The sequence below is a fragment of the Mercenaria mercenaria genome, chromosome 16 (assembly GCF_021730395.1).
Source record: "Mercenaria mercenaria strain notata chromosome 16, MADL_Memer_1, whole genome shotgun sequence".
Classification (NCBI taxonomy): Eukaryota; Metazoa; Mollusca; class Bivalvia; order Venerida; family Veneridae; genus Mercenaria; species Mercenaria mercenaria.
In genome coordinates, this window is record NC_069376.1 from 51,452,865 (window position 1) to 51,480,214 (window position 27,350).

The window sequence follows — 27,350 nt, forward strand, 5'->3', positions numbered from 1 at the left end:
ACATCTGAATGACAAATATCTCATTTTCTGTTTTCCATTTAAATTACAAGGGGACTTCTATTTCAAGACTAGATTTTCGAATATACAAAAGCACACAAACAAAAAAATAAATGTTAAAAGGTACCCATTCACAGATAGAGTGGAAAAAAATCTGTCATATATCCAGAGAAAAAAATATCTCTTATATATCCAAAGTTTAATATGACTAAAAGAAGTCAAAATCTGGTCTGAATAATTTTATACAGTCAAACCTGTAAAAGTGACCACCTGACTCTAAAGATCACTAATTTCATTTCATAATCGGGCACTTGAGGTGTATGTAAATCTTCAAATAAATACCACCTGTATATGAAGACCATTTCTTACATCTCCTAAGTGTAGTCTCTATGTACAGGTTTAACAGACCATCTGTAAACAAACGCCAGTTAAATCACACAGAACTTCCCCTTTGCACAAAGACCAGAAATTTAACCACTCCAGAGTGCACCATATTTTGACTTCACTAGTTCATAGGTACACTTTGAAGAAAAACTATTCTATGTTAGTAAGTTTATATTAAAGGCTACTTTTAACATTCTTTTGTAATTCTAGGACAGTAATAAGAACCAACTGTGAATGAGTAACTTTGCATATAATGATAAAATATGAAGACAACAAAAGTTAGAACCCTTACCAAAAAATGTTTTGTCATTTAGTAATAGATCATATAACATGCATGCAAAAATATGCCATTTCCCTAGTATACCATTTCACAATTAATATACAATAAGTAAGTTCTTTGTTATTACAAATGTGCGCAGCAAAAAGTGTTATGTTAAAAATATCTGTCCAAAACAAATGTTATATCTTACTAACATTATATTATACCTCCATATACAAATCACTTTAACTTAAAGCCAGCAAACTGCCTTTATACTGCATTACCTTAAGTGTTGTTATCAAAAAGCTAAAAAAGATACTAATTTAAATGCTTTTACATATCAAAAATTTCCAGCAATTAAGATCTTTAATGCACAAAAATGCATACGGCAAACAACACAGCAAAATGTAAAACCTTTCATCACTCATGTCAATTTTTCATGAAACAAAAACATGCAGAAAAAATCTTTTTGATGCCAAACCGCTGACTGGACATTATCTAAAACCTTTTTAATCTGCAGTTATAAAACAGTCCTAAATATCAATTAGCATGTTGTACAAGTAGTGACAGTCGACATGGAACATGAAATGTATTTCATATCCTCATTCCATGGCAGTAAAACAAAGCTCAAAAGCTCAATGAGCATTCAGAATTCTGTAAAATATGGATATTGTTATAACTGCAAACAGAAAGTATGAAGTTGAATAAAAATTGCCAACTGTCATTACCTTAACCCTTACCCTGCTAAATTTCTATAATGAACTTGTCCATCTTTCAATTTGGACAGTACTATTAGCTGTTAAAAGGGGTGCATACCAAAAAGATACTGACTGAATGGCGAACAGTGCAGGTCATGACCAGACTGCATGGATGTGCAGACTGATCATGATCTGAACTGGGCGCAAAGTCCAGCATAATAAGGGTTAATTGAAAGTATCATCATCTGCTAGAAACTAACTTTTACCAATGTGAATATGCTACAGTATGCCAAATTTCAGACAGTTAACTACAAAATAACATATAGTTATACTAAGCTACAGTATAACATGGAGTGTAAATGTTCTAACACTCTGATTATTTACTAAATGACAAATAACCAAATCTTAACATTGAAAACCTTGAAGATTTTTGTATTCAAAGCATTAGCAAGCATAGAATTTCTGAATACAAAAATTTACAAATCAGAAAAAAAAAGTATATAATTTTTGTATTCCTATTACAATTAAAAATACAAAAACCACATATGTATGTGCAACTTGCAAGAGTTGTAACATGAAGGAAAAGCAAAATATCTTAAAATAATTGGGTATTATCAAATGTATGATTTCATCTGCTGGTCGTTATCTGCCACCACATCTTTATTTCATGATAAATTACGACTTTATCAACTAGCTTTTATCATCACTTTAGAAAATTTTGAATAAAAGATGAATTATCTCCAACAATAGATTTACATTACTTTTTCTTTTTTTTTTAAATGAAACAGATCTTTGTGATGCAGATTTTTTTGTTGTTGAAAATCCCAAGTTGTTTACAAGCCAAAAAAATTAAATAATTTCACAATATTTGAAATACCCAATAGATTAACACATCAGTAAATAAATTCTCAACTATTGCACACAATACGTTTTCCTCCATATCAGAAATACTTCCAATATGCGTAAACATGTTGTCTTCACAAAACATCATAGTTTCAAGTCAAAATTACCCAGAATTCCCCGCAAACACGGAACATGAAGAAATGGAATACACTTTATCTCTTCCTATTATTTCTGCATTAGAAGACTGTATTATCAGCCTGTTCTCCATGCTTGCTAAGAACTGTGGGTAGTGTTGACTTGTTGATATATTGTTGAGTCTATCTCTGAGTTAGCCCTTTATCTGTGGCCTGAAAAAAAGGTAAACAAAAAAACATTTTCTTATAATTTCAATTGATTTTGGAGAAACCGTTGGTCATTGACTATAAACCCTATGTCACAAATTATAAAGCCAAGTTCGGTGGTAACAAGGGAAACAGATTTTAAGCTGAGTTTTTAATTGAAACCAATATAAAGATTGTAAAGCCGACTTTGGTTGTAAACAGTGTCACAAATTATAAAGCAGACTCTTGTTTATAAACAGGGTCACAGAGTGTAACCGACTTTGGTTATAAGGGTCACAGAGTGTAACCGACTTTGGTTATAAGGGTCACAGAGTGTAACCGACTTTGGTTATAAGGGTCACAGAGTGTAACCGACTTTGGTTATAAGGGTCACAGAGTGTAACCGACTTTGGTTATAAGGGTCACATATTATCAAGCCCCGTTCAATTGTAACCAGGGTCACAAATTATAAAAGCTGAGTTCAGTTGTAACAAGGGTCACAGATTATAAAACTGTGTTTGATTTTAACCATTGCCACAGATCCTAAAGCTGAGTTCAGTTGTAACAAAGGTCACAGATAATAAAGCTGAGTTCAGTTGTAACAAAGGTCACAGATTATAAAGCTGAGTTCAGTTGTAACAAAGGTCACAGATTATAAAGCTGAGTTCAGTTGTAACAAAGGTCACAGATTATAAAGCTGAGTTCAGTTGTAACAAAGGTCACAGATAATAAAGCTGAGTTCAGTTGTAACAAAGGTCACAGATTATAAAGAAGCAGTGGCCGTTTGTTTATGGGATATCTTAAAAATTGGCAATACTAACCAAAGCAAGTCTGATTCTAAGATTTTAGTTATGCCAGCTCACATTTAATCACATAACATTAAAACAAAATTTGAGGCAAATCTTCATCACAATTATTTTAATAACTTTGCTATGTAACAATATTTACCCATCACCAGCAGCCATGTTCACAGGATTTTCATCTTTACCGATGCCCATTTCTGACAGAATTTTCAATGCTGTGAGAGAAGCTGAATCGCGTGCAGTCTCTGGGGTGGGGCCAGACCCGTGCAGTGTATGTGGAGGGTTGGAGGCAATCATCAGACGACTAAGGAACTCACTTGGATTGTTCTGCAATGGTAAGCTAGGTGATGAAAAATAAAGATCATGTTCACAAGTATGTTGAAACAAATTGACTATTAGCAGAATGTAAGAATTTTATGGCAGAAACAGCATATTGAGGCTAAAATTCATATAATAACTTTTGCCTAAATTATGTGAAATACTTAAAAAAATATTTTCTAAATAAAGGAAAGGTTCACTGTCAGACTGTCGTAGGTACTGCAATTAATGACAAAAAAGTTTGAAATAAGTATACTTACAGCACCCGCAAATTCATCAAATTTAATCTCTATGTTGTTCCTAACACACAATTCTCGTAGTCGATGCTCGGCCCTGCTTGCAGAGAAATTTGTTGTTTTCACCATCCCTCCACCAGTGTATTGAGCTTGTAAACCTAAAATATATCCACATTGATAACCAGTTTTATTTTGATTCATTTTATGTTGATGTTTTTTGTCCAAACAGTACTTCAGTATTGTTACAGCTATCTATCAGTGTAACAAACTTTCAACTCCTCCACAAGAAAGGGAGATTTTAAAATATCACTAAAGGTATATCTTTCATCAATTTGTCAGAACATTCTGTCTTGAATTGTGATCACACTTGATACTTCTGTGTGAATACTCCTTACCACAGTATAAGCACAGAGCCTCTTGGTACTTTTGTTTAAATATTCCCTACCTCTCTATTTGTTTTGTTTTGGGTTTAACAATATTTCAGTTATTTAGCAGCAGGCAGTTAACCTAATAAGTGTAACAGTACAAACCTGTTAATCGCAAGTAACTGCCAACCTTCCCACATGAATCAGAGGTGGAGGTTCAATGCTTTCAGACACAATGTCTTTAATTAAATCATCACGAGGATTATGCGCCTCACCCGGATCAAACTCACAACCCCCTGTCTGTAGATCTGCACAGCTCCTATTGAGCTAAGTGTGAGGCTACTTCTGTATAAGCATCTGCCTAGGACTGTTAACAAACTTGATACCTTTGTTAAAATATTCCCTACCTCTGTATAAGTATCTGCCTAGGGCAGACAGAACACTTGATTCATCTGTGTTAATACTGCTTACCCCTGTATAAGCATTTCCCCAAGAAAGTGAGCACTCTTGATACATCTTTATTATCATTTCTCTGCATTTCCATGATCAATCTTCAGATAGCTAAAATATTGTTTGTCAGGTCTTTGTTCTAAAGTACAGAGTTATAATAGACTGATCTACTTGGATAGAATAATTTTTTTATTAATACACATATGAATTGGTAAACCAAACCTTTTAGCTGACTGTAAGTGTTACGCTTGCCTTCAGGAAGAACTAACAAACCAGGAACCATCTGTCGGCTACCATTCAAGACTGTCTGACCTACAGAAAGAATCACAAGGCAAACTACTATAGATGAATTTAAGACACTGAAATGACTTTTAAATATTAATGAGTTGTGTATACAAGCTTTCAAATCAAGTGGTAAACAAAAGCTGTTTGTAAAACACATATACCCCACATGATGGCCTACAGGAGCCAAGCAGGTTCATGTATGTAATTTTGACCTAAGAAACAACAGGGGTATTCCACTGCCTTCAGGCAACAATCCTATGAAGATGACAGCCAAAACATTCTTTCATTATTTAGCAGAAACTGTTTTTACATTCTTTCATTATACAGCAGAAACTGCTTTAATCTACAGGTCACTTGACCTTTGACCTACAGACCCCCAAAAGAATTGGGATAATCTACAATAAGCACAGGTAAACATTCATGATCCTACAAAGTTTGACAAATGTCAGCCAAAACTCTTTAGTCATCGAGCAGATTCTGAATCTATTTCCAATCTCAAAGTAACTGTGACCTTAACCTTTCACCTACTAACCACCATCTACTTACCACAGTTCCACCCATGTGAGACCAAGCATTCTCAAGTTACTGATCAGAAACCAAATGGACTACTGAAGGCTGGACAAACAATGTGCAAAACAATATACACCCTTTTCATTGAAAAAGGGCTTTAATATATCTTATATGCGAGACTTTACCATCCTAGCATTAGCAAAGCCATACAAGATCCATGAATTTGTCAACATATAAAAATCACTTTATTTCTATGATTCATTTTAATCTGCAATTTTTATAAAAAATCAGAAGCTTGTGTCCTGTCTGCAAAAGTATCAACGAGTTTGAAATGTACTGAACAGCATGATGGATTTTTAGAAAGAATAATGAGCCATTCATAAAAACAGAAAGACTTTTTCACATCAGAAGAAATTGAAATAGTCCATTTACAAAGAATACCAGCATACCTTGTTCATCTGTAATGTCAGAAAATGTCACTTTCTTTTCACCAAGGCTCGTCTGAAAAGTAAAATGTTCCAATTCAAAGTCTGCTCCAGCAAATACATTATATAAATGCTATCATTTTACATAAAACTTATTAGCACAGCTATCTATATACTGGTATATTTTGTTGGATTTAACCTAACACTGACACAATTATAGGTCTTATGGTAACTCCAGGTGCCACTCAGGGCATTACTTCTGGGAAAGCACCTGTCTTCCCCAAGGCAGCTGGATGGCTCCCTCAAATGGAAAAGATATAAATGTTTTCGAGAATAAATTATGTTTTCATATATGTCCTCTAACATGAAAATAACCAAAAGAAGTGGAAGCAGAAGAATGAGAATTCCGTATGGGAGATTAATAAAAACGCCTTTGAATCATATTTCCAAACTAATTCATTTTAACATTATGATATTTGTTACTCAACAGTTTGTTGTAGGATCAATTAATCTACATGTAAGATGAAGAACTGGATGAAAGCAAAATTTCAAGACAGTTCTGACATTGTGAAATCTGATGATTTTCATGAAGGATGGAACATTAAGTGAATCGGAACTGTTCATAACCTGTATAAATGAGTTTTTGAGTTTAATGATTCAGTCATAATAGAAATTCATTGTGCATTTAATGGCTGGTGTTAATCGACTACAAACGAAACATGATGTTATAAACCAAATAAATAATGACTGAAGGATTCCAGTCTGTCCTTTAAGTAGATGTGTCAGTTTACAAAACTACTGTTATTTGAAATCCATTTCAAACGTTTGTAGATATGCACAAGGAAAGATGGATGGAGAGACCAACCAACATAACTCAAATACAACAGGGTTATTATAACAGTAGCTAGATCTGCAATGTTGCATTTGGCTCAAGTGGGATCCATGCCTAGCATAAATGCAGGAGAGTTGAATGCATCATTGCAGATCAAGCTATTGCTTTAATGACCCTGAAAACTCTTGAAATGGTGAACTTTTTGACGCATGGAACGATACAACTAAAATAGCTAGTCCCACCATAGAATATGTTTCCATATCCAATTGGAGTTGAATACAGGGGGTTTGCATTTATTAATGAAATACAGGCTGTACCTCAGACAGATAATACCTAAGTATATTATAAAGTTATATGTGCTCATCTGGGAGAATACAGTGAAAAGCTGATAGAATGTTATAAGGTAACGTACATCTCCTTGCATCTTTATAGCAGGTTTAGCTGGCTGTGGGGATGGTTTGTTGTAACCTAGTAGCTGTAACATAGCTTCTGCAGCATGCCGCTTGGCAAGCTTCTTGTTGGGTCCTACACCAGTACACGTCTGCTCATCAACATGCACCTGTAAGCATAACATATAAAAATTTATAAGGATATTAGCATGAAATTTTTAAATTTCTGTATGATTAATTTCTGGTATTGATATCGTAGTGTAAAATCTTCTTTTTTTATTTGTAGGGGAACAAGGTTTTGTGTAGCTCATAGGCATGTCAACCAATAAAATTAATCTAATTCAATTTTTAATTTTCATTCAAGGACTTTGTGTCACCACAAAATAGCCAGGTCTATGAATTAAACTAATGTCATAGTTAAAACCCCTGATAATTCAATTTCGATCTTGGCCCAGATTTCATACAAATCAAATTGAAACAAAAGGGCAAAGATGGCCCTAGGTCGCTCACCTGAGAAACACACCATATCAGTGTAAACATGTTTGTCCTTGTGATTTAATGGAAACAAATAATCTGACCAATTTTCATTAAGATTGGACCAAAAATGTGGTCTCTTAAGTGTAAACAAGTATTTTCTTCAATTTGACCTAGTGACCTAGTTTTTGAGCCAAGATTACCTACATTCGAACCTGACCTAGATTTGATCAAGGCAATCATTCTGACCAAATTTCATCAACCTCAATTCAAAAATACAGCCTATATCGCATACAAAACGTTCTTCTTTGATTTGTCCTAGCGACCTAGTTTTTGACCCCAGATGACCCATATTCAAATTTGACCTTAATTTCATAAAGGCAATCATTCTGACAAAATTTCATGAAGATCAATGAAAAATACAGTCTCTATTGCATACACAAGGTTTTTCTTTGATTTGACTTTGTGACCTAGTTTTTGACCCCAGATGACCCATATTCTTTTGACCTAGATTTCATCAAGGCAATCATTCTGACTAAATTTTATGAATATCTAGTGTAAAATACAGCCCCTACTGCATACTCAAGGTTTTTCTTTAATTTGACCTAAATGACCTGGCCCATATTCAAAACTCCTAGATTTCATCCAGACAAACATTCTGATCGAATTTCATGAAGATCCGGTGTAAAATGCAGCCCCATATTGCATACACAAGGTTTTTCTTTGATTTGACCTAGTGACCTAGTTTTTGATCCAAGATGACCCATATTCAAACCTGACCTAGAATTCATCAAGGCAATCATTCATGAAGATTAGTTGAAAAATACAGCCTTTATCGCATACACAAGGTTTTTCTTTGATTTGACCTAGTTTTTGATCCCAGATGACCCATTTTCGAACTTGGCCTAGATTTCATCAAGGTAATCAATCTGATCAAAATTCATGAAGGTCAATTGAAAAATACAGCCTCTATCGCATACACAAGGTTTTTCTTTGATTTGACCTAGTGACCTAGTTTATGACCCCAGATGATGGCCTAGATTTCTTCAAGATAATCATTCTGACAAAATTCCATGAAGATCAACTGAAAAATACAGCCTGTATCGCATACACAAGCTAAATGTTGACTGACAGACAGACAGACGCCGGACATTGAGCGATCACAAAAATTCACCTAAAAATATGGCCTCTAGAGTGATTTTCTGTCACCTGACCTTAAGTTGCAAACTTCACCTAGATTGCATAAAACAAACAGTTTGAACATGTAACAGATTGATCAGGTAGAAAGTATGACCTCAAGAGTGATAACAAGGTTTTCCTATGGTTTGACCTAGTGCTGCACTTCGGATGACCTAGAATGGATATCAAGAAACATAAGATTAAAGAAACTGAAAGTTTTTTTTTTTGACAGGTGGGGAGTTCTTTTATCTTGTGTTTCTTCAATCCTGCATCGTTAACAAGTAACATAAAATAAAATTATAGTGACAGGAGTCGGGAGGCACAAGCATCTAGTTATCTAGGTTTAAACTGTATCGAATATTTAATCATATTTTATGTTACTCAAAAAGATGTTTATAATATTTTGCTACTGATAGCATGCAATTTTTAGCTGAGAGACTTTCCAGCGTAACATTGTCATTTGATAGGGCAGTAAAACTTAACAAGGTTTTGCCATAATTTGACTCAAGATGACCTAGTTTCAAAAGTGGTCTAGATTTTATGAAGACAAACATTCTGTCAAGTAGGCAGTGTCAACAAGATTTTTTCTATTTATCCTGTCACTTGCAGTATTTTCAACCCGATATCAGGGTGCCGTATATCTTTCTTGATATACCGTCAGTTGACACATGACCAGTGACATACGGTCAGTTGATCATGTGACCTTATGATCGATATTGTTGTCATAAGAAATTTTGCATTGAAACCATCACCATTGTGTTGGAAATGTCCGAAATAAGAAAATGAGTGGTCAAATATTGAGTTTTTATTCAAAAACAAAGAAGTTATTGCGATTTTTAATTGTAACCACATTACTTTGTCGGTGATTACGTCATTATATAAGTGACGTCATTACGAATATGACTTCATTAAAACGGTTGTTGCACACTTATTTTTGTAAAATAAATTGCCAAAATATTGGAAAATGAAGTAATGACAAGATAAATAGAATAATAGGTTAGTGCCTAAGATAGTTTATCTGGCTCGGCTCCGGATGTTATCAGGTTCGCCTTCAGCTCACCCGATAACCTCCTCCACCTCGCCAGATAAACTTTCTCATCTACGGCACTAACCTATTATTCTCTATTTCACCTAGTGACCTAATTCCTGATCTCAGTTGACCTAGTTTCTATCATACTGGTGATGTTAATAAGATAAACATTCTGACAAAGTTAAGACTGGGCCCAAAACTGTGACCTCCAGAGAGTTAACACAGACCATCCATCTATACCAGTAGCTCACTCTGAACATTTGCTTCTGACAAGACACAAATGTCACATAAGAAGCAATTGTAAAATATTAAGTATACCTGTTGTACAGATAAGCGGCATCTTACCTGCATGACAAACTCTCGACGTCTCGGCAAACCCCTTTCAGCAAGCAATGAATAGACTGGCTCCTTCTTCTTCTGGGCCTGTTGTATCTGAATAAGCCGTGATATTGGGTTGATACCCACCCCATACGTAGGGTCTGCCTTCTGCATCTGCTTAGAACAACCATATCGAGTAAACAACACAGTTCAAGGTTGGCAGTTAAATAATAAAAGAATGTTAACAATTGCATCAACTGCAACTACTAAGAGTAGGTCTTTGTTAAAACACTAATTCATGGAAGTGACAAATTCAATTTTACAAATATTGAGTAAACAAAACCATACATAGAATGCAGTGACAGGTAAAACAAATGAACAACTGCTATAATATCTTTCACCAATTGAAGTCTTTTGTTGTAGGGAATCGATCCTACCGAATTTCGTTGCACAGTCAACGTAAATCAGAGTCAACGTAAATCAGGACTGATCCCTCTATGGTAACATGGGATATATACCGAATGAGATATACTATCGAACTGAAAAATTTGTCATTCCGGCACATGCACAGAGCGCCTGACTTCGGATTTTTTGGAAGAATACGCCTTTTCCTTGTGCGTAATAAATGTCCACATAACTTGTCCGAACTGCAACATCTTGCACATCAGTACAAATATGGGTGGTATTGTATTTTTATTCCAAAATTTATCTTTCAACTGATACAAACGTATATTTCTGGGCAAGCTGATTGAGACAGTGCCTTATTTCATATTAACAGGGCTCCGGAAATTTTGATAACTCAATCGGTCCGAAACGAGAATCCTGACATCGGCGCTACCCCACCCACCGCATTCCCAATATTACATATTTTGTAAAACGTGATAGGGTAAAGAAATAAGCATGTCATGCATTAAAACTGAGTTACCAGTCACCGCGTGTTACCATACAATGAAGACAGTTATTCAGTGTTATGTGTGAACGTTACTTTGTTTAAATTTCGATGTTTTTCCGAGATAATAAGAGGTATTGACACCGTGTGCGTAACTAGTCTAAAAGCCAACGCACGTGACTTCGATACCGTATACACGGCAGATACTTTGTGATGTTTCCTCATTCTTTGACGGAATTCTATAAAATACAATGCGTCAAAGTGAGTTACACGACACATATTCTCTGCTAAACAGCCTCAGTATTTAAAAAATACTCTGCCGCGGACCGAATGTGTACGTTATTTGAACGCTGAGATCGAATTTCCCGCATGTATAGTACCAAAACGTCACGCGGGTTGGCCACGGATATTTCATTTCACTTACGTTGTACTTCAATAAGCAACTACATTTTATAAAGTTATATGTTCTCTTCTGATGTAAACAAAATTTCATTTTGAAACGTTTTTAAAAGGCCGATTTGATAATCAGTGCCACTCCGGTTTTCTTTATCATTCGTGGTTGCCCGTCCATTTTTTTCTTTTTTTGTGCAGTCGGGTTGCAAAGACGATTTTCTGCATTTGTTTCAACTGGAGCCCCAACAAATGAATCATGTAATTTTTTTAAATCAAGTGATTATAAAAATTATTTTTATCGGTTTTCCGTGTGATGTCTCATTAAATCAAAGACCTATAATGTACAATTTATTAAATGCAGCGACCATTTGTTTGTTACCGTGATCAAACATAGCCTTTTGAAATAAACCATCCGTCGGATTCTAAATAAAAGAAGTGGATCCCCGTCGAAATGATTTGGATCCAGTCAGAAACGTTAGGAAACCAGTCAAAAATGTTTAATACACCGCAGTCGGCTGTCTGCAAACATTAAAGGATGTGCCGCGCGAGCACTGACTGCGTCACGCGCTAATTACGGACCGATTATCAAAGTGACAATCAGATCGATTGCAACGTTTATTGATTATCTGAAGGTGCGACCAACAATTTCCTACTTGGCAGGTGATCGTGTATTGAGATATCAGACCGAAATTTATACTTTTCTCCATTTTTACGGGACCGATTTTTTTCGTTTTTTCACTTCACGAATCGGTCTGAAAAGTCAAAAATCGGTCCAAAACCGACAAACCGGCAAATTTCCGAAGCCCTGCATATTAATATTGATCTACAAAACTGATACTTCCCAATACCATTCTTACTAACTGCTTCATTCCATAAATCTGGAACAGGGTATTACCTGAATTGCACCATTGATTTGCAAGATCAAGATACATGTTTCAAAATAAGAAATAACAGCAATGCAATTTGAAATCAAAATACAGGCCTGTCACAGCAAACTTACTTAAACTTTTAAAACACCTGCTCATCAAACTTGATCTAGATTTTATAGGAATAAATATACTGTATACATACGGTTAAGTCAGGAGAAAAGATACTCTTTTTTTTAGCAGTCAAGTTTTGCAATTTTCAGTAGTTAAGGGGACATAACTACAGACAGACTAGGACCATTTAGATGGTTATCTAAGTTGGCCGAAGAAATTTTGCCACAAAATATTCTAAGTCTTGCAGATTATTTTTGTGGATGCTACTCTCCAGGGGTGATCCTGTGATATGTCCTGTTACATGGGGGTATACAATTCTAACGCTTTAAGAATCAACCATGAAGCAGGGATGTCAAAAATTTTACATTTCACATTATTATCACAAACAAAAAATTGTGATCGAAAATCACATCACTTCTAACCTTGATAAGATTCCGGTTCTTTTTCTTAGTCGGGGGAGGTTTTGTTTTGGGTCTTGGAACGTTTGGTGGCAGTGGTGGGAGATTACGTAATTCTTTCAGCATCAACTCAGCAGCCCTTTTCTTCGATAACTTTTTACTATTGCCTTCAGCTTCTGTTTTAAAGTTTCCTACAAGGCACTGTGTTACAAAGTTTTTCATGTGTGGTGGACCAGATTCTCGTATGACCTAAAAAAATCAACAAGTTTTTTTACAAATTCAATTCCACTTTGTCAACGTAATAAGATAAAACAAGAGGACCATGATGGTCCTGAATCGCTCACCTCTTCCCACATGATCCAGTTTTGAGTATGACGTCGTTTTTTCTATTATTTGACATAGTGACCTAGTTTTTGGGCTCAACATAGTGACCTAGTTTTTGAGCTCATGTGACCCAGTTTTGAACTTGACCTAGATATTATCAAGATAACAAGAGCTGTCCATAAGACAGCCAAGCTCGACTATTCGAAATATTGTCACAGAAGCTGGAAATTATTACCCAAAATGTTAAATATCAAAAGAGTTTTAAGTTCAAAAGGGGACATATCAGAGTTATGGGACTTGATGCTATCAACTAGTTTTATAACCCCGAAGAAACATGTTAAGTTTCAATTCAATATCTGCATTAGTTTTGGGGATAGTAACTTGCATGTAAAACTTTAACCAGAATTTTCTAAGTCCAAAAGGGGGCATAATTTGCTCAAAATACATGTTAAGAGTTATGGAACTTGACCCAGTGAGGTAGGTAATTGATCTAGAAAAAGAATAAATAAGTTCCAAATCTATATGCCTTTTAGTAATAGCTGTATGTACTTGCACGCAAAACTTTAACCAGAATTTTCTAAGTCCAAAAGGGGGCATAATTTGGCCAAAATACATGCCAGAGTTATGGGACTTGACCCAGTGAGGTAGGTAATTGATCTAGAAAAAGAAAAAATAAGTTTCAAATCTATATGCCTTTTAGTAATAGCTGTATGTACTTGCACGCAAAACTTTAACCAGAATTTTCCAAGTCCAAAAGGGGGCATAATTTGGCCAAAATACATGCCAGAGTTATGGGACTTGACCCAGTGAGGTAGGTAATTGATCTAGAAAAAGAAAAAATAAGTTTCAAATCTATATGCCTTTTAGTAATAGCTGTATGTACTTGCACGCAAAACTTTAACCAGAATTTTCTAAGTCCAAAAGGGGGCATAATTTGGCCAAAATGAAGGTCAGAGTTATGGGACTTGGTGCTATCAACTAGTTTTATAACCCCGAAGACACATGTGAAGTTTCAATTCAATATCTGCATTAGTTTTGGAGATAGTAACTTGCATGTAAAACTTTAACCAGAATTTTCTAAGTCCAAAAGGGGGCATAATTTGCTCAAAATACATGTTAGAGTTATGGAACTTGACCCAGTGAGGTTGGTAATTGACCTAGAAAAAGAATAAATAAGTTTCAAAGCTATATGCCTTTAAATGATAGCTGTATGTACTTGCATGCAAAAACTTAACCAAGGTGTGACGCCGACGCCGACGCCAGGGTGAGTAGAATAGCTAGACTATTCTTCGAATAGTCGAGCTAAAAATTATGACCAATTTTCATGAAGATCCATTGAAAAATATGGTCTCTAGAGAGGCCACAAGGTTTTTCTATTATTTGACCTATTGACCTAGTTTTTTAAGGCACGTGTCCCAGTTTCAAACTTGACCTAGATATCATCAAGGTGAACGTTCTGACCAATTTTCATGAAGATCCATTCAAGGGTATGGCCTCAAGAGAGGTCACAAGGTTTTTCTATTTCAAGACCTACTGACCTAGTTTTTGATCGCAGTTGACCCAGTTTCAAACTTGACCTAGATATCACCAAGATAAACATTCAGACCAACTTTCATACAGATCCCATGAAAAATATGGCCTCTATAGAGGTCACAACGTTTTTTCATTATTTGACCTACTGACCTACTTTTTGACGGCACGTGACCCAGTTTCGAACTTGGCCTAGATATCATCAAGGTGAACGTTCTGACAAATTTTCATTAAGATCTTGTGAAATACATGGCCTCTAAAAAGGTCACAAGGTTTTTCTATTTTTAGACCTACTGACTAGTTTTTGACCGCACGTGACCCAGTTTCGAACTTGACCTAGATATCATCAAGATGAACATTCAGACCAACTTTCATACAGATCCCATGAAAAATATGGCCTTTAGAGAGGTCACAAGGTTTTTCTATTATTTGACCTACTGACCTAGTTTTTGAAGGCACGTGACCCAGTTTCGAACTTGACCTAGTTATCATCAAGGTGAACGTTCTGACCAATTTTCATTAAGATCTTGTGAAATATATGGCCTCTAGAGAGGTCACAAGGTTTTTCTATTTTTAGACCTACTGACCTAGTTTTTGAAGGCACGTGACCCAAATCGAACCTGACCTAGATATCATCAAGGTGAACATTCTGACCAATTTTCATGAAGATCCATTGAAAATTATGGCCTCTAGAGAGGTCAAAAGGTTTTTCTATTTTTAGACCTACTGACCTAGTTTTTGATGGCACGTGACCCAGTTTCGAACTTGACCTAGAATTTACCAAGATGAACATTCTGACCCATTTTCATAAAGATCCCATGAAAAATGTGACCTCTAGAGATGTCACAAGCAAAAGTTTACGCACGCACGCACTGACGGATGGACGACGGACGCTGCGCGATCACAAAAGCTCACCTTGTCACTTTGTGACAGGCGAGCTAATTAAGAAGAGTAAAAGAAATGAAGACAAGGTAGAACCCAAAACAGACATACAATGTTTTCTCTGACTTTTTCATCTCCCCTAACTATAAACATTTGCTGCCAGTCATCAGAAGTAGGCCAACCTTTCAGTCAACAGATAGACGAAAACAGCATGCCAAAATCTGACAACCTGAGACAATCATCCACTGCAAGATCATTCATTTTCACAAACTGCACATGGTTCTAACTATCAACTAAATAAACAAATAAAGAGAAAAAAAATCAATTTAATTCATACTCACATCAAAAGACACAGGTAGATTATGACGGAGTGCTACTTCATGGACTAGACTGATCTCTGACTTTGTATCATCTGTCAAATAAACAACAAAAACTTCTGTATGTAAAGGTTACATTTTGTAAACAGTGAATGTAAGGTAGATTTCTACTAATATGTAACGTAAATGGAAGAAAATATACATGTTGAGAGTTCTAATAAAATGTGATAATCATAATGGCCTACAAATAATATCTTAGTAGGATTTAAGAGAATTGGTTATGAAAAGGAACTTTACCTGTTTTCATTTTAAAATTTTTTATTTGATTTTTTTCACAATGAAAATACCAGATATATTTCACTTAATATTTCAATAATTCACTGAAAAACATGTAATAATATAAAATAATTCATACCATCATCCTCTGGTTTGTCATTTGTTTCAGCATTATTGTTTACATTAGCATCAGTAGAACCCTGGTCTGCTGCCTCCGGAATTTTCAGACTGCGTAGAATTTCTAGAGCTTTTTTCGCAGCATTATGTCTTGCCATCTGCCTAGAAATACCTTCACCAATGAATTCACGAGTTCCAACCTTCAGGGATACATAGAACGTTCTTGGTGGCCGCATATAGTGGTACCTGAAAATAGGAATAAAGACATTTATAAATGAACTGTTGAGATATGTCAAAACTGAACTTGATGAAACTAGATCTATCTATCAGGTTAGGTTATAGTTTCAATCAAATTGTAGATACTAGCTATATTCAAATCATTCATTATCCCTTTTTCTATCTCTTTCTATATGAATAAATGTTTTTTCTTTACAAAGTAAGAAATTGTCAAATTGTAGCTTGTACAATAGACACTATTTTATCTGCTCAATATATAGTTAACTTTATAGATTAATAGGTGAATGTACGTTGTTGGGTGTCACATATATGCTACCCTGCAAGACATCAGTACTTAGTCCAACATCAGTCTCAGAATGCTTCTTACCACATTGGTCAGTTTCAATATGGTACCAAGAATCAGCCACTAAGACTGGTCTTCTAACTCAGCTTTATAATACTGAGGACTGTGGCCTTGAACTTGAAGCAAATGCCAAAAAACAACAAAAAAAACAAAAACAGGGGTAATCTGTTGATAACAGGTGATCATCTTATACAATTCAACAGCTGTATGCAAAAAAGTACTCCAACTATCAATCCGAAACCATTTTCAATATTAGTAATGTGACCTTGACCTCTGACCTACTGATCCTTTAAAGGTCATCTGTTGACCACAGGCAATATTTCTATGAAATTAAAATGCAGTTGGCACAAGCATTTTGTGCTATTGAGGGGAAACTGTTTTTAGTCTATATACATGTAACTCTGAACTTTCTGTCCCATAAAATTGTAGGTGCCATTCTACTGACCTAGGGCATCCTCCTATGAAAACTAAAGGCAGTACTAGCCAAAAAGTTTCTTTAATGATTTGGAGGAAACCATTTTCAATTTCATGGTCTCTGTGACCTTCACACCTGACCTACTGACCGCAAAACAATAGGGGTCATCTACTGACAACAGGCAATCATCAATTCTAATGACTGAAGGCTACAGTGTTCTTTAGTTTGTTGTACGTCTCAAGGTCACTGCGACTTCAACATCTGATCTACTGAACCCATAAATATCGGGGTCATTTACTGACCACAAGCATTCACATTACGAATTGTGAACAGTAAAGGCCTAAACAATTTCTAAGTTATTTATCAGAAACCAAATGATCTACATACTAACCAACAATAAGCAAAACAACACAGTTCCTTTTCTATGAAGGGGACTGATTTAATATAAATTTAAATGAACGTAAAATTTTTCTACCATCTTCAATTACCTTTGATTATACATGCCTCTGAAGTCATAATTATGTTGATAGTACATGGGCTGTGCATTTCTATTTTCGATGTTTCTATAAATAGCTGGTTCTCCTCTCTTCATTGCCAGAGAATTGAGTTCCACTGTGGGTGTTATTGACATCAAATCATCAACTGAAAGTCAAATGACAACTTGTTACCACACCGGTCAACACAAACATAATTTTTGTACAACAGGAGAAATTTTCACATGAAAGACATTCAATGGCTATCATAGTTTTAAGGTACTATACAGTTATCTTTTACTGAAGTCAATGGCAGTAAATCTAGGTGAAATTCCGAACAAAATACCACATGTACAACTTTACATCATGAATAGCATTTGTGTAAAATAATAAAGTTTCATTACCCTAAGTCAAATACTTTTGGAGATATCCATGAACAAACTTTTAAGCTTTCAACACAATACTTTTTTAAATTTGACAAAATCAATGGCCCCCAAGTCTGGTCTAACAGAATGGATCACAGGTGCACTCTTTTACATGCTGAATAACATTCTTATTGTTGCAAGACTGTAGGTTAAACATATTAAAGTTTTGGAGATATGTGCAATACAAAGTTTTATCAGATGGACAGAATGATGGGGGCCAAGGGCAAACCTAAGTGCATTTCTTCCCTAAAGTGGGGGCCCAAAAATAACTCCTCCAAATAATGAGCTAAGATTGTTTCGCTTCAAAGTTGGAAAATTAAGTATTTAAATCTGGATAAAAAATCTAACACTGACTAAACAGACAAAAAGTGATATTTCTCATCTTATCTACCATAGACTTCCTTCCTTGCTTCCAGTTACATTCTCCCTACAAAATTAGACATTTTAAAACAGTCATGTTAAATGCCCACCCGTGTCACTGATGTAACCAGAGGTTACAAATCTATTTCCCTACTTTTTTTTTTTTTTTTTTTTTTTTTTTAACATATTTTTGCGTTCTAAACAGTTTTCCACAATGAGTTCATTTTTGTTTTTCATTGACTCTTTGCAAGTTTTTGATAAAAGAGGAAGACACCAGGCACTGTTTCAGATATGTACGGGCACCTGCATAGAATCACCAATTTCCAAACATTGAGAATTCTATACTCCGAGCAAGTCAGCAACCTTAACCACTTGGTCACCAAGGCCCCTGGTTCATTACATAGTTCCCAGACAAGTATTTCACTGCAGACAAATAAATGATGTTTTGTCTATTGATATTAATGTTTTATTACCATTTCTGGTATGGATGTGCTTGCCAAGAAAGAAAAACTTTACACTGTATTCTTGTATTACATTCCCAAGCACTGTTTACAGAAATGATACAGCCATATGTAAATACCTTCTGTGAGTAACTCAGTGCCTCTTCTAGGTTTCGGAGGTGGGTGTTTAAACTCTGTCTTTTCAAGCGCCATGCCTGCAGCTGCATGTTGGGCTTTCTTAATACTGGGTCCCGAGGCAGAGTATTCCTCCTTGTCCCCAATCTGTAGCTTGACGAAAAAAGTCTTCTTGTGAGCCGGACCTTGTTCGTCAACTAAGGTATACTGATGGGTTACCTGTAACATATATGTAAGCATATAATACTAAAACACAGGAGACTTCTACAGGGATTTTTAAGGCTGATTTTGGGACTGAATATGGGCCCCATCCCAATTGCAAAAATTTGCTTATTTTCCCAATTCTTAGATTTAAATTTCCTAAAATTTTACTGACTGTTGAGTGTCTGCGAGTTTCTCACTGAAGAAATACCAGAAAATTTAGTAGACACTTTCAAACGACAACAAATATAAAACAAAGACTTGTAATATGACATCAAACAATAACAATGCTGAAATAAAGGTTGTATGATGGTAAAACTTTTTTTTTGTATTTCCCAATTTTCAGGTTTTACGTGCCATTTTTCCCAACTGAATGGGCCCCGGGCCCCAGTTTCTAACCGGTAAAAAATCCCTGTTCTAGGTTTTAGTTTCTGAAATATTTTAATCTCATTTATATAAATACGTTTTACAGGGTTTGACAAATCCTCTCATCTGCTCATAAATACTGCATTTCTACACATTTCTTGCTGTAGTAGTTGCTCTGCAGAAAGAGTATGACTTGTCCAAAAACAACAAATTCAATGAAAATAGAGCTGTGGAGAAGCCGGAGCATTTAATCAATAGACAAGAAGCTGCGTTCAATAAACGCTTGATGTCCCCGGTGGCATCCTAGTCGATACAAAGCAACCTAAGTCCAAAACGAGATCAAGGTCAAACTGAGGTCAGGTGATGTTTGAAGATGAGGAATGGTCACAGGTTACATCTGCATTAGTATCAAGTCATTCTAGTAAGGGGTATTGATGCTAGACGAAACGGTCCCATTTGGTTAACCTCGTACGGACAGACAAACGGAAGGACAGACAGGACAATCACTATATGCCTCCTGCATTAGTAGATGCTGGGGGCATAAAAACACAAGTTCATTCATAGTTCGCAACTTCAAAATCCATCCTGTTTAATTACAGTATCACATTATCACTGGACTTTAAAACAGAAGCATTTTTAGATTAAAATCACTTCTTTATAGTGATCTGCAGGGCGAGTACAAACTGCAGCAGGATGTGTGAATACAAGTTTACCTTGTTTTCCAAAGTGTTAAATATTTCAAAACCAAGAGAAATGTACCAAGTACCGGTAGCTAACTTTTAGATGTTTTTGTGTGACTGAACTTTCCACATATTTAGAAACAAAATAATATTTCCCTTAACTGTAAAAATTAGAGGTTTTGCAAGGAATAATTTTCCCAAAACAATACAAAAGCTTAAGTAGCGACAAACAATCTCTCCTCAGTCTCTCCTTTCAATATCAATATAATTTAAAAGCATTCTCTAAGCCTCAATCTGACAAAAAATTACCTTTGTTTATAAAAGCTACAAACTTACCCTATTAAAACGGGCTAACTCATTGATAAGACACATGGGGGTTTTCTCTTTAGTGTTTGCCAAACTTGATAATAGTTGCTGTTGCTGGATTGGTGACTGTACTTTCTGTCCCTTCTCATTGGTCAATGCTGAAGCTGAGGGCGGGTCTTGTGGCTGACTAGTTGTCACATGATTCGTCACTCCATTCTGATTGGCCAATGATGAAGGGAAGTGGTGAGGATTGGCTGAAACTCCTGCTGTAGTTACTGATTTTGAAGGCATTGCAATAGTTACTGGACCTATAAAATATATATATATATTTTTTTTTTTTTGGATTTAACGTCGCACCGACACATGATAGGTCATATGGCGACTTTCCAGCTTAAATGATGGAGGAAGACCCCAGGTGCCCCTCCGTGCATTATTTCATTACGAGCAGGCACTAGGGTAGAACCACCGACCTACCGTAAGCCAGCTGGATGGCTTCCTCACATGAAGAATTCAACGCCCCGAGTGAGGCTCGAACCCACATCGATGTGGGGCAAGTGATTTGAAGTCAGCGACCTTAACCACTCGGCCATGGAGGCCCCTCTATTATATACTCCTCAGAATGGAAGAATCATTATACCTCCTTGCACATTAATTATGATGTGTGATAATTTCTTATTTTCTGAAATACAAGACTTATAGGAATTCTTTCTATCTTTTAAAAAATGTTAATGCCAACAATTTTTTAAATACATGTATAACTGCTTTTTTGTAAAAAAATCATCTAAGCTTCATTTCTGCCAATTTTAAAAACTGTCATTAAACATTTAAACAATGTTGCCTTTTTCTTTTGCGAATCTGTTGGGAGATAATATCTTCACAGATCAGGACTTTACCATTGAAAGTGACTCATGCTTTTAGAAATAATATAGTGGAATGCTAATTAGTATAATGTATCAAAGACATAACAAAAATCAGATCTGAAACTCTCATAAGACTAAGAGCACAAAGTGAAATCTCATTAAATCTCAAGATAACTATATCCTGTTTATCAACTGAGATTTCTTGAAAACTAAAGTTTAATATGATATTGCTCTGTGAGGTCACCTCACAATGCCGAATAACATGTGACGCTTAAAAAAGGGTATAAATAAAGCACTTCTATTTGAAAATTTTCAAACTGTCAAGCTAAAATTACCTGTAGGAATAAATGTGCCAATGACTGGTGTTTGTCCCTGTACAGTAATATTTCCTTGTGCTGGGAAGCTGGCTTTACTGCTGTTACTGCTGCTCTGTGAAGGTGCTGATGCTGTATTTATGTTTGGTTTCATTATCCTAAACCTGTAAAACATGTAAAGTATAGCTGAAACCTATACATTGTGGAGATTGCAGACAAATTCAGGTCACATCTACATCTGACATGTAAAGTATAACTGAAACCTATACATTGTGGAGACTGCAGACAAATTCAGGTCAGATCTACATCATGTAAAGTATAGCTGAAACCTATACATTGTGGAGACTGCAGACAAATTCAGGTCACATCTACATCATGTAAAGTATAGCTGAAACCTATACATTGTGGAGATTGCAGACAAATTCAGGTCAGCTCTACATCATGTAAAGTATAGCTGAAACATATACATTGTGGAGACTGCAGACAAATTCAGGTCAGATCTACATCATGTAAAGTATAGCTGACACCTATACATTGTGGAGACTGCAGACAAATTCAGGTCAGATCTACATCATGTAAATATATAGCTGAAACCTATACATTGTGGAGACTGAGAACAAATTCACATAATGTGAAGTATAACTGAAACCTATACATTGTGGAGACTGCGGACAAATTCTGGTCACATCTACATCATGTAAACTTTACATTGTAAAGTATAGCTGAAACCTATACATTGTGGAGACTGCAGACAATTTCAGGTCAGATCTACATCATATAAAGTATAGCTGAAACCTATACATTGTGGACTGCAGACAAATTCAGGTCAGATCTACATCATGTAAATATATAGCTGAAACCTATACACTGTGGAGACTGAGAACAAATTCTGCTCACATCTACATAATGTAAAGTATAACTGAAACCTATACATTGTGGAGACTGCGGACAAATTCAGGTCACATCTACATCATGTAAAGTATAGCTGAAACCTATACATTGTGGAGACTAAGGGATTTTTTTGGAGTCGATTTGGAGCCGAAGTTCGGCCCCAATCCCAATGAAAAATAGTATGACATTTGTGTTTTTCCGAAATTTTACTCCAAAATTCCCAATTATTGAAAGTTGGAAAAAAAATTGTCTGAAAATTTTCACAATATGACATAAGTAAAGTAGGTTCCGAAATCCATTACGTTAATGTAGATATAAATGGTTTTTGTTTTGTAAACAGTCAATTGTTGTAACTTCCCCTTAAACATAATGTTAAAGAAAAAGAGGGTGCATTGCCAAGCAATAAAGGGGAAGAGAGGTCTGTCTCTGTTGGGTCTGGCGAACTGCCATTACCGACGAGTTAATCTACACCTTCATTCTCACATGAGATGTTATAGAAAAGTTCAAGACTGCTAAAAACAGAGAGATTTGACCAAAAATGATGCGATTTTTCCCAATAGCTCGGGTATTACCCTAGGGTGTACCTTTCCCAAAGGAAGTGTCTAGGGGTACGGATCCGTACCTCTGGAATCTGATTCTTGAGGTACGGATCCATACCTCTAGACAAGCCTGTTAGGGGTTTTCTATGGGTATGGACCTCCGTTTTTCTACAGATTACGGGTCATTTACATTTCAAATTTTGTTGAAAATGAAATAACAAACAACACTTCATCAGAATTCATCTTAAACTTGGATCTAAATGGTTTACAGATAACAACGTTCATCAGATTTGTTACATTTTCTTTCTGAACGTAAATAACCGAGGAACACCAAATAAATCACGAGAATTTGAACCGGCAAAAAAAAAAGATATAAAGATTAAACAAAATAATGTTAAATATGTTGGGAAAAAACTATGTTTAACTGATAATTAACCCTTAGTGTATTTATGTTTTTCACACATTTGGTAGCCGTTACGAGATACAAAGGACGTTTTCACCAATAGTTTCTTTTACTTAATGTCGCTTAATTGATTATTAAACAATCAGTAAACAATCAGGTGAACGCTGTAGTCCAACTAATTTGATGCGATCCTAGGAAATATTGAGATATTTTTTCATATGGGCAATATCCCTACTCGCGTCAAACACTCGAATGACCAAAATAGTTGAAGCAACTTCCGATGAAATTTTCATTGCTGCCTACACTTTACATGCTATAGGTTTAAATGTCGATTATTTCACGAATAGGCCATAACTTAAAATATAACTTACATGTATCAAAAGGGGATTCATTTCCTCATTAATCTATGTTAAAACTATCAAATAATATCCAAAATTGCGAATTTTCTGGTGATTTAAACCTTTGTATGTACTGTACACGATCAACGTTTACCATGTGTTTACACGCCATATAACTTTACATGACTGTGTACTGTGATTTAACTTCCATTATTTTGGTCCTTCAAAGTTTTGACGTCAAATTATTTTGACTAGTGAATGCTGGTATCTGTATAGTTCTATAAATAAACGTCGGACTTCAATATTTTACGATTTTGACATTTCATATAGTCGGACGTTTTATCGAATTTATGAATTTCCCAGTAGAGCTTTCCGCAAAAATTCTTGCGGAAAGTTTTACACGTTCAAGGTCGAAATGACTAAAAAGCGAAAGCTAAATACCAACAACGGACAAGGAAACTTATTTTACACATCAGCTGAACATACCGTCTTACTGAAAATATTGAAGATCTGTCCGCACTTTGAAAGTGAAATTTACATCCATTCACTTTGGCAACACAATACGAAACTGTCAAGTCTTCTTTATTATACAGAATGATTTTAGACGAAAAAATATTCTCACGGTTGGATTTGAAAAAAGAATTAGGCCCGCTACTAACGTATTGTCTATGTAGTTACTTTTGTAGTATGCATATGTTTATATTATAATCGATGGGTGTAACCAGCATTTATTGGTTGTAATTAAATTAAAAGTATTTTAATAAGTTTTAAGTTCATATCAAAGCAGTTAAAAAAGGCTAGTCCACATGCATTCGGCGGTGCCCATGCATTAAATAATTATCGCAGACTTTTTACTAGTGCCGTAGGCTAAACGTATTTGTTTTCGTCTAAGCATGTATAATTGATTCTATATATTTATTCAGTGTAGTATTGTTCATGATATTTCATTAAATTACAGTAGAAGAGTCTGTGTAATGCGTCGGGGAAGTGATTGGTGGTGCAGTTTTAGTTACGATAAACCAATGTATCATGTGTTTGAGAGTTTTCCTACATTACACTTCAATAAAATATGGTCGAAATTTGTGCTATGCAAACAGCTGTCATTCGATTAAACTTGACACAGGGACATGTTGAACAGGGCTTTTTCACCCTATCTCACGGGGCCGATATTCGGCCCCATTCCCAATGCCAAATATGCTCTATTTTTCCCAATCTGGAGCAAAAAATTCCCAATCCAATGAAAAATTTCCCAACTGAAATCAGTTACTTTCTGTTTTTCAGTAATAATTCTTGCACAATTAGTTTTGTTTGCCAAGTAAATCAAACAAAATGTTGGAAAAACCAACTCGTTTCTATTTTTAGTAACATGACCATCTGCAACCTCGGCAAAAATTAATTACAAGATTTTGCTGAAGAAATGTATGATTTGTATGCAAAAACCTCTCAAAATGCATAAAAACACAAATATTAATTGAATAAAGTACCGAAAACATGTTGACAGGTAGTTTTTATACCATTAAAATCAATTGTCACATATTTTCGCGACCCAGTTTTTACACTCGAAAATACACACACTTTGCCATTTTACTTTTTGAATAATTTCAGTTATAACTTTGGTGAAAACAAACTGTAAACAAAAATTTTAGCATGACAAATAAAGAGTTACTGTATTTTTAGGCAATATTGGAACACAATCCTGAAAAAAAAAATCTCAAAATTTTACAAGGGGATACACTACCAGTAAAATTTGAAACTGAAGATTTAAACTAATATATATTAATTAAAAACTCATTTAATTTGTCAGTATATTTTCCCAAATTTGATGACAATTTACCGCGTTAAAAATTCCCAATATGACCAGGGGCCTTTTTCCCAAAACCCCCTGAAAAAGCCCTGTTGAATGTCCAAATATTAAAAGGCACCCTACAAGTTTAATGTTATTGAACTAGTATCTGTAAACCAATTAGACCAAAGTTATAAGTAAAGACTGGGTAAGTCTTACTTGTTATTTCATTTTCAACAAATTTAAGATATAAATAACCCTAAATCTCTAGAATAGGAGGTCTGTACCCCTAACAGGCTTGTCTAGAGGTACGGATCCATAGTATGGACCATACCCCTAGACACTTCCATTCCCAAAATACTGAAAAAAAAAAAGGAAGTGGCTATTCTTACGGCTCTCCCGTAAGAATAGTGTAAAGTCCACTGATCAGATGGGCAGAAACTATTTAACGTACATGTTTTTAGTAAACATTGATGTTTTTCTAATGCCCTTAAGTTTCTTAAAAACACAAATTATATCAATAATTTTTTATCAATGGAGAGGTTATAAAACAAGCAATTTATTATAATAATTGTTTTTAATTATTATTTCGAAATAAGATGGATTAATTATGAACGCTTAACTTACACTGTTGTTTTTCTAAAAAGTTTTGAACATCACTATGCCGTTATTAAAATTATATGTCACTTAAAACAGTTATTCATTTTAAAAAGAAATTTTAATACGAAAAACACAAAACTGCCATAGGAATAACCACCTGCGGGCTTTTCAGTAATCATACGGGAGAGCCGTAGGAATAGACACCTGCGGGCTCAATTAATTATAATAATTGTTTTTAATTATTATTTCGAAATAAGATGGATTAATTATGAACGCTTAACTTACACTGTTGTTTTTCTAAAAAGTTTTGAACATCACTACGCCGTTATTAAAATTATATGTCACTTAAAACAGTTATTCATTTTAAAAAGAAATTTTAATACGAAAAACACAAAACTGCCATAGGAATAACCACCTGCGGGCTTTTCAGTAATCGTACGGGAGAGCCGTAGGAATAGACACCTGCGTGCTTTTCACTATTTTTATGGGAGAGCCGTAAGAATAGCCTGTGAGGCTATTCCTACGGGACCGTAAGAATTGCCACTTCCGAAAAAAAATCCTGAACGTGGTTAGTGTCTGCCTATGGATCACGAGGTCCAGGATTCGAGCCCCAGTAGGAACCTTGGTATTTTCTCTCCCAGGGTGTACTTTAAGAGAGATAGAAACCTGAAGAGAAAACAAAGGTAAAAGTTTTTGAAGTTATAATAAGTTCATATCATATTTTTCTCCACCCACTTTCACTTTTTCATACGTCAATATAAATGAATGTTCAGACAAACCCTGGTAAAATTCAGATGATATTTGCATGGAAGGATGTAAGTGCAACAGTTCTAGACAATTCTGGTCTTTGTAGAACGTAATATATTGGCAAACATGAAAGAAAATTGCAGTCGAACACGCGAAAATGTTGGTCTGCTCCCAATACTTTTGACTGTGTCTCAAGATAATTAAATACTCTATGTTTGAAAAGCGCTCATTAAAAACAATTAATAGAAAATATGAAATAAAATAAAATTTTGT

General features: G+C 35.2%; 1 protein-coding gene across 3 annotated transcripts; it reads right to left on the reverse strand.

Annotated features, from left to right (window-relative positions):
* Nucleotides 1-616: 616 nt before the first annotated feature.
* On the reverse strand, nt 617-27,260 carry LOC123540574 (double-stranded RNA-binding protein Staufen homolog). Of its 3 annotated transcripts, none has more exons than XM_045325706.2 (15): nt 27,110-27,260; nt 21,798-21,940; nt 20,633-20,910; nt 19,055-19,268; nt 17,705-17,858; nt 16,244-16,467; nt 15,853-15,923; nt 12,800-13,024; nt 10,143-10,289; nt 7,138-7,284; nt 5,918-5,969; nt 4,896-4,985; nt 3,883-4,016; nt 3,450-3,631; nt 617-2,528 (listed from the first exon to the last, which is right to left on the reverse strand). In XM_045325706.2, exons 2-15 carry the CDS (start codon nt 21,928-21,930, stop codon nt 2,510-2,512), a joined length of 2,070 nt encoding a protein of 689 aa, XP_045181641.2. In that variant the 5' UTR covers nt 21,931-21,940; nt 27,110-27,260; the 3' UTR covers nt 617-2,509. The 3 variants fall into 3 exon arrangements, with proteins under 3 accessions (XP_045181641.2, XP_045181640.2, XP_053383043.1); XM_045325705.2 differs by having other exon boundaries at nt 10,143-10,292; XM_053527068.1 differs by having other exon boundaries at nt 10,143-10,292; nt 27,187-27,248.
* Between the last annotated feature and the right edge of the window lie 90 nt (nt 27,261-27,350).

Coding starts and splice junctions, on each gene's coding strand:
- LOC123540574 (XM_045325705.2), bottom strand. CDS start 21,930: ATGAAACCAAACATAAATACAGCATCAGCACCTTCACAGAGCAGCAGT. Junction 20,911..21,797: donor TGGCACATTTATTCCTACAG/GTAATTTTAGCT, acceptor TATATTTTATAG/GTCCAGTAACTATTGCAATG. Junction 19,269..20,632: donor AGTTAGCCCGTTTTAATAGG/GTAAGTTTGTAG, acceptor TATATGTTACAG/GTAACCCATCAGTATACCTT.